Source organism: Pyxicephalus adspersus, chromosome 1 (assembly GCF_032062135.1).
Source record: "Pyxicephalus adspersus chromosome 1, UCB_Pads_2.0, whole genome shotgun sequence".
NCBI lineage: Eukaryota > Metazoa > Chordata > Amphibia > Anura > Pyxicephalidae > Pyxicephalus > Pyxicephalus adspersus.
The window spans coordinates 64522829-64531021 of NC_092858.1; the positions used below are offsets into that span (position 1 = coordinate 64522829).

At 35.3% G+C, this 8193-nt stretch overlaps 1 protein-coding gene across 1 annotated transcript in view; it reads right to left on the reverse strand.

The window, feature by feature from the left end:
- Positions 1-8193, reverse strand: part of COL4A1 (collagen type IV alpha 1 chain) — a gene marked incomplete in the record, with an annotated part of 89713 nt that overhangs the window by 24898 nt on the left and 56622 nt on the right. Inside the window, 8 exon segments of the mRNA XM_072401821.1 lie at positions 1-74; positions 1411-1515; positions 1746-1838; positions 1927-2095; positions 3665-3856; positions 4628-4698; positions 6585-6674; positions 6904-6999. Of these exon segments, the coding sequence (XP_072257922.1) occupies positions 1-74; positions 1411-1515; positions 1746-1838; positions 1927-2095; positions 3665-3856; positions 4628-4698; positions 6585-6674; positions 6904-6999 (890 nt within the window).

Sequence of the window (8193 nt, forward strand, 5' to 3'; positions counted from 1 at the left end):
TCCAGGTAAACCTTCCCGACCTGGCTGACCAGGTATGCCATCCACTCCTCGTGGACCCTCCATTCCAGGGTAACCTGAGTAAACATAATACAAGTATTAGGCAGCTGCACATAAAAATTCACTGACCACTTATTTTTTAGGTTTTTTTTGTTGTCACTGTCACTGGTGTGGTGATTGTGTGCCACTGACTTAGGAGGTTGCTGTTTCCTTATGGGCCAGCCCTGAAGTCTGACAAGTGCTCAGGTCTTATAGTCAGGTCTTATTGTATCTGGTGGGAAGGCTTAGGCTAACCCTAAGAGAACGAAACCTGTCTGATTTCGGTCAGACAGGCTAGTGGGCCCACTCGGCTTCGGCTGGGTATTCTTAGTACCCAGCCCCTGTAGCACCCCAGTGCATGTTTTTTTGTGGTGTATTTATGCACATTCACTTTTTTACCGACCATCGGGGTTTTTGTTTATAGGATCATGATTAGCAAGATTTGAAAAAAAAATACAAATATTAGATAGCTGCAAGTAAAAATCCTTACATAGCAAATTTGATATACTTATTTATAAAGGTGTAAGTACATTGTCAGGGGTCAGAAATAATTGTTAATCACAGTTTAAACCAAAATAATCGTCAGAGATGTAAACAATTTTAACAGTCCATAAAACAATATAAACAGTATACAGCACAGATAGACACAGATACTGGGGTACATTCAATAGTTCTGATATATGTTTGTTACAGCTTTGCGTACCTCAGTATTAGGTATGTGCCATATCTATATTCTCTTGCTAGGTTTCAGCAAGCTTTGCTGGCACTGCAGGAATAAGTGATCTCATTTATATTTGAGAATATAGTTAGATTCACAATCGCTGATAACCAATAGAAGCTTATCACATGCTTTCTCAATTACCTAAAGACTAAAGCTATGTACACACTTCCAATGGTTCTCGCCCGACAATTGGCTCAGGGCCGATATCGGCCGAGAATCTGGTGTGTGTACAGCGCCTGTCCTCCATCGTCCGAACGACCGTCCTGGCGGATCCACGGACAATAGACGACGAATGATCGTAATGGATACGAAGGGGGGCAGTGAGCAGTGGGGTGCCGCTCCATTGTTCTCCCCCTCCCCTCTCTATAGAGCAGAACAGTGCTGTATGTACAGCACTCGTTCATGCATCGTGTAGTGCTTAGTCCTTGGAAAGGATCGTGAAAGAAACTTTCCAACAACTATATTTGCATGTGTTTATGCAGCTTAAGTGGTTGTACTAAATCACTGATATGTAATGTTAATGATGTACCTGAGAGTATTCTTTTGAAGGAGAACAGCAAAGATCATATATTTGCAAACAATACATTAAAAAGACTACAAGTCAAAAGACTAAAATGTACTACGTACCCCAGAAATATTATACAATGTCTTACCCTTTTCTCCAGGAGGTCCAGGAAGTCCTTTACCCTCTATACCAGTGTCTCCTTTCTCTCCAGGTAACCCAGGTCTTCCTGGAAAACCTGTAGAACCTTTCTCACCTGCAGTGAAAAAATAAAGACACTAGTAATCACATATAAACAAAAGCCAATTGCTTTTCTTATCACTAATATTTGGTGTTAATGTCAAAGTAAAGGGATATATGTTTATAATGCTGAATTTCAAGACAATGATACAACAAGTTCTCTCCTGTTACCGTGTAAAAAAACAAAAAAAAAAAATGAAATATTTGAAAAACTAGGTAAAGAAACAAATGTATAAAATGATATACCTTGTTCCCCTGGAAATCCAGGAGAACCTGCAGGTCCCATTGGGCCTGGGGCTCCAGCTACAACTATGGCTTTTCCAGGTTCACCTTTACTGCCTATTAAGAAAACAAATAATATCATAAAATTACCAACAGACAACTCCACAGTACAGAAATATAGCTCTTTAGAAGCAATTTTGCTTACCAGGGTTTCCAGGTGATCCTACAAAACCAGGAGTTCCTGGTTCTCCTCTGTCACCAGGCTGTCCAGGTTGCCCTAATCCTGGAGCTCCTGGCAAACCTCTTTCTCCAGGAATTCCAGGAAATCCACTATCGCCAGGTGGCCCACGCTCTCCTTTTGAACCAATTGTGCCCTATACATAAAAATGTGAGGTTATTTTATAATTTATTATATGATTGATACTTATACATGATGAAAAATTGCATTACAAATCCAATACAATTTACCAGAACAGTTGAACTGAAGTTCCCAACATCAAGGTTAATGTATTTTGCTGCACCTATGCTGTTCTTAGTTCATCTCTTAGTGAGCTACTGGCTATGTTTTATTATTATTATTATTATTATTATTAATAATATTATTATTACTATTGATATTATTATTATTTTATCAGTTTATTAGACTTTTATTTCAAACTGGTACACAAAATAAAGGCTGACCAAGCACTTTATTGCTCTAGCACAAGAGCCCAATGATTGACAGCAAATTATTATTTAGATCATTGACTAGCACAACACAAAATACATCCACTGGTGGATGGCAAGGTGAAAAGACAAATAATAAAGAAACAGACATTCAGAGAGTTTGAAAGCTGTGATTCAACTTTCATTTTTTTTTAATTTTCATCCATCTATACATTATTGTCCAAAGATAATCAAAAAGGATCAATAAGTATACAGGCAGATCAAGGACAGTAAGGCTGGGTAGGAAAAGGTTAGATGATGCTAGATGGTCTTCAGCCAAGAAATGAGATCTGTGTGCAGGTAAATCAGAATAGGCAAATTGAATAGGTTTTAACTAGTTTTTTTATTGCTGTCTAGGTAGATTTAATTTCACTGTTTGTCCTGCAAAATATAGTCAAAAAATGAAAAATGATTTGTCTCCAGAACAAAAGATAGGAACAAGTTTTCAATGAGGTTTTAAGATCATAACTACACCCCTGACTATATAGTAATAAATATTTTTATATAATGTTCGTTCTGTACATGTTTTAAACGTTATGCATAGTATTTATTCATAGTTGTCATTAGATATTTTGAATGAATTAGTGTGTGTTTATTGGTTCATTTCACAATTTAAATATATTGGTTGGCAAAAACTTTAAAACAATGAAGATATGTTTTTGCTGCTATTTAATCTCAACAGTTGCTATTCAAGGAGATTTGAATAGGCCCAGTTTAACACATAGTTTCCTCTTATGTCCAATTGGAAAATCTAATACAAGCAGCTGTAGCTGTAGAAGAGGATCATACTGAATTTGAAACAAAACATTCTGAATTGCCTATTTTTCATTTTCCTATAGTGCACAGCGGAGTTTTTGTTTTTTACGTTACAATTTTTAAAAATCTGTATTCCTCCATTGTGCCAGACAGTTGACAGAATGGATTGTCCTGGCAATTTGCTATTGTGTTCTCCCAAGACAACTTCATGACTGAGCATTCCCACTCCTAGGTACATGAGGAGAATATGCACAATAAATGTTGCATATTCTGGTATCATATGTGTAGTGCTTATTTGTATTAGTCGATTTACACTATAATACAGAAAAGTATACAATAGCAAAGTCCTAAAGGTCCATGTTGGATTTTTTTCTTCATTATTTATTGTATTTAATGTATTGCTATAATTAGGTTAATGGTTTTATAAGCTAGTTTACAAATTTGAAAAAAAATGAATGTACAAAAAATGATTTAAAACATACCGAAACACCTTTGGGGCCAGGCTGACCCGGCATTCCATCTCTTCCAGGTCTTCCTTCTTTTCCTGGGACTCCTGGTTGTCCTGGGTAACCTGATTCTCCCTTTTCACCCTTTAGTTTTGCTTCAAAATAAACTTCTCCAGGTTCTCCCTTAGCTCCAGGGCTCCCGAGCAAACCTGGAGTACCTTGAGGTCCCTGGAAAAGTAAAAAAAAATAATTTTATTAAAGCCTAACAACACATAAGTCTCTCTTACTCAAAGTGAGAGGGAAGGATATTTTGGTGAACCATATGGGTTTGCATCAGAAGGAAAAATAGTAAGTTAGGTCCATGCAAATACAAAAAATAACTGCAATGAACATAAAATGTATATTTTTAGTTTTGCATAGAAGGAATACAGGATACATTCTCTATCGGGTTTCTAATTTAGCCTTCGACTAGTGATGAATGTATTTGAGACTCTTTATCATAATATTTTAGCCAACATACATATATATTTTTACAAATAATTTATGAAAATACATTTTAGCTTTTTAACTTTATTGCAAAGCCCTAGAACATGATATAGTCACCAAAAGACTGTAACAAAACACCCATTTTTTTAGTTAAAAGGAGAAGATTATACAATCAGTCTGGTTATTATTATGGTCTGTGTCTTCCTTTTCCAAGAACATCCACTCTCCTCATTTCTTCTCAGTCTAAGCAATCGTTAAATAAAACACGGTGGGTAAAGCTGGATTTTTATAATAATGGAAACATTACCAAACCTTAATAATGATATTCTTTAAACTTAATTTGTAACTATAAAAATTGCATATTCTGATAAAAAATAAAAAAAAAAAAATATTCAAAATCATTCTTTTAAATTTGGCTCATAAAAATAATAAACAATTTTAATGACATGCTGTTACAAGCTTCATAATTATTTGTTTCGATAAATCCCATTACCATAAGAAGCCAGTACTTACAGGTGCTCCTGGAAAGCCATCATAGCCTGGTTGCCCTCTGTCTCCCTTTTCACCTTGCTTGCCAGGAGAACCTTGAGAACAAAAAACATACAATGTATAAGGCCTATATGTTGCAAAACCCTGTGCAGCAACTTTCACAGTTCTGTCTGAATGAATGGGCCAAACGTACAGCAATTTATTATAAGAAGCTTGTGGAAGGCTACTCAAAACTTTAAATGAAACGGCTCATGCTAAGCAATTTAAAGGCAAAACTATCAAATATTAAAAAGTATATTTTATAAATGCAACTGAATTATTGATATATTCAATATCCAAGGCTGGACAGGATACACTTTCATCAGTGAAGCTGGGTGATCCAGCAAACCTGGAATGGATCTGGTCCAGGATTCAAAACATTTGCTAGCAAATAGCAAATGACTTTGGGGAAATGTATTCCAGGTTTGCTGGATCACCCAGTTTCAATGATGAAAGTGTATCCTCTCCAGCTTGGAGAGCTTTATTAAATCATGTCCAATGTGTCATGTAGAGACATAGTGGCCAGTGTGAGTAACTACAACAGAGGAAGGGTTCACCCTCCAAAACAGTAAGTGTATATACTGTACCATGTTTCTTTACAGGATGTAAACTGTTGTTTAAAGTTGGCAATACTAAGGGCCACTTTAAATATTTCTAAAGTGGAACCAACCTTACAAAAATGAGCAAGCAGGTTTTTTTTTATGGCAGAAGGGTTATGCTAGCTTCCCATCTTGAAAAAAAAAGTCTGTTCCAAATTTTTTTATTCAAATCTCATCTCCCCTAGCCCCATCAGGGTGTCAGCATCTTTACCTGGTCCTTATCTGGGATTGGGATCTTTGGCTATCTTAATTGACAAGGTGAGAGTAACGTAACTCCCACTCATGCACACAGAAGTTTATTCATTCAATGGACATTCTCTAATATTAGCCCATAATTTGTAAATTTAGTTCTGCTTTAAAGTAAAGATTGTATTGATTCTGTGTCTGCAAACATGCTTCCGACTATGGTATACAAGTATATATGTATGGTATGTATGGTATAAAATACCAAATCTGCATCTGCTGACATGATCCTGGCTGTGTCAGTGCATTACTAATTGTTTCTCTGTGAATATGTTTCTGTTGGTGTAAATACACTACTGATTAAGTTGCTGTTCACATATTTCTGGCTGTGTCGGTTTAGCACTCTCTGTGTTGCTGTGGACATATTTCTGCCAAATTTACTCTCTTTTCTGTGTGAGCTGACATATTTCTAGATGTGTCAGCACAATACTATATCTGTATGGTCCTGATAGTGTCATTTTGGACCTATTTCTGGTGGTGTCCGATGTCCGATGTGTCATTGCAGACATTTTTTGATACATTTGGGTTTATGTGTGTTGGGAAACAGCCTACAAAGTAACTCTGGTGAAAGGGAAGTATAGGGTGACTGGCCTGGGAAGTTTAGGTTTAGACAGTCCTGTAAACAGATATACCCTACATTTTCTTTTTAAAATATCTACATGCCTACTTTATTGTACAGCTGTATGTGCTTACCAATTAATATAGTTCCTTAAACATTATGTTCAATATTAATGTTCTATACACACACAATGTCTACCTGATCATCTGATCACTGTGAATTGTTCTTTGTATACTGTAATCTTGTTAGTGTATTTTATTATTCATTGTGCTTCCTTCCATTTTTAATAAATCTTTTCTTCCCTGAATTGTAAGAATGCTATGAAATAAGAAATATATTATTTATAGTTTATACTAAATACTATAAAAAGCCATATACTATCTGTACTATATAAAAATCAGATGTTTCAAACATAAAAATATAGCCCATACAAATATAACCCCGTATTTATCTATATATATATATATATATATATATATATATATATATATATATATATATATTTAGATACCATTCTAGAAAGTGAAAAAGCATGTCTTACCTGGTTGCCCAGAAGGCCCCTGAGGACCTGTTGGCCCAGGAAGTGGTGATGGCATTTTTTCACATAATGGACAGGCATCTCCTTTGTCACCTAAAACAGTTGTAAATATAATTAATTAATAATACGTAAATGCAAAAATCACAAACCACTATGTGTATTTAAACAAACGTGAGAATGGAGAGAAATAGGAAAAAAATCTTAATGTTGAGTTAATGTTTAAAGATTACGGGTCATTTGTTGTAAAACAATATCACATGTACAGTGGGAATTAAAGGTAAGAGAAAAACTAAAAAATACAATGCATTGAAAAAAAACATACCTTTTTGTCCTCTTTCTCCTTGGAATCCTTGTTGGCCTGGTTTTCCATCAGATCCACGGTCACCAGGCTGCCCAGGAATGCATTCTTGGGTTGGATCTGTTGTTAAGTGAATTTTTGGTTTATTAAAGAAAGCAATAAACAATATGGGCTGTGATTATAAATTGTCTGCCAAATGTTTGTCAATCAATTCAGCTGTCAGATGGTTCATATCCTTTCAAATCCCTATGCATTGCTCCTTTCAAAGCATACTAAAACTCATTCTGCCACCTAGTGGCCAATTATTACAACAGCACAGTAGACAGAATAGAAAATGCTAAGTATTCTAACAAATTACCTGCCCAATCTAGGATTTATTGACAGAAGAATCATTTATAATAATTTTATGCACCCCTATAACTTATTAAGGATAAACAAGCACACATCGTCCATTGTAGGAAAGCTGACAACAATCAAAGCGTTAGAGAAGCAAAGGAATCAAAGGTAATCAATGAAAAACAAATTATGAAGGACTTTTATCAGTCAGTATGCCAAGTTATCCCTTTAGTTACACAAGTATCACAGGTTTTTTTTAGTATTCAGGTTCTAAATACAAGTTATATGGAGTAGGCTTGGTCTGCTTTTCTTACGCCTATCTTTTGGTCACTAACAAAAAGGCGTAAGTGTGGACAGATAGAAGGAGAGCGGAAAGAATGGCTATTTGTGGCAAACTAATGTTTGTGGCAATTTGTGGCAAACTAATATAAACCAAGTAAAAAAGAGAGTTATATATATCATACACACAACCAAAAAGTCAACAGAGTCAGAAGGCATGTAATTCCCCGCAGGGTATTGTCTTCAACATCAATACAAAAATCTCCTTACATATCACTGGAGACCTATAAAGCCAGACCTTATATTGTTATTAAGATGTTCAATATGTGAACTAGAGTCTTACTAACGGATAGGAGACCTTTAAAATTATAACAGTGTGAGGTATTAGCATCATTTATTACATTACAGCTTATAATTTCAACGTATATACTGTAATTTAAGTAACTTACTTAATACATTGTGGATGTGAGCATAAAAAAAGGGCAGGCAGTATAGTCCTGGTATATATATTCGTACAAGGTAGCTGTTCCAATGATAATAATAACACAGTGAAAAGGATGTTCTAGCAAAAGAGAAGAAGAATGTAAAGGAAATGCAAAATTGAAATGCTAATCATATAAACAAACAGGGACTGTAAGATTAAAGTATGTCTTACATAGCTGCCAGTAAGATGGAGGATTTGAGGAAAAAGATATCGCT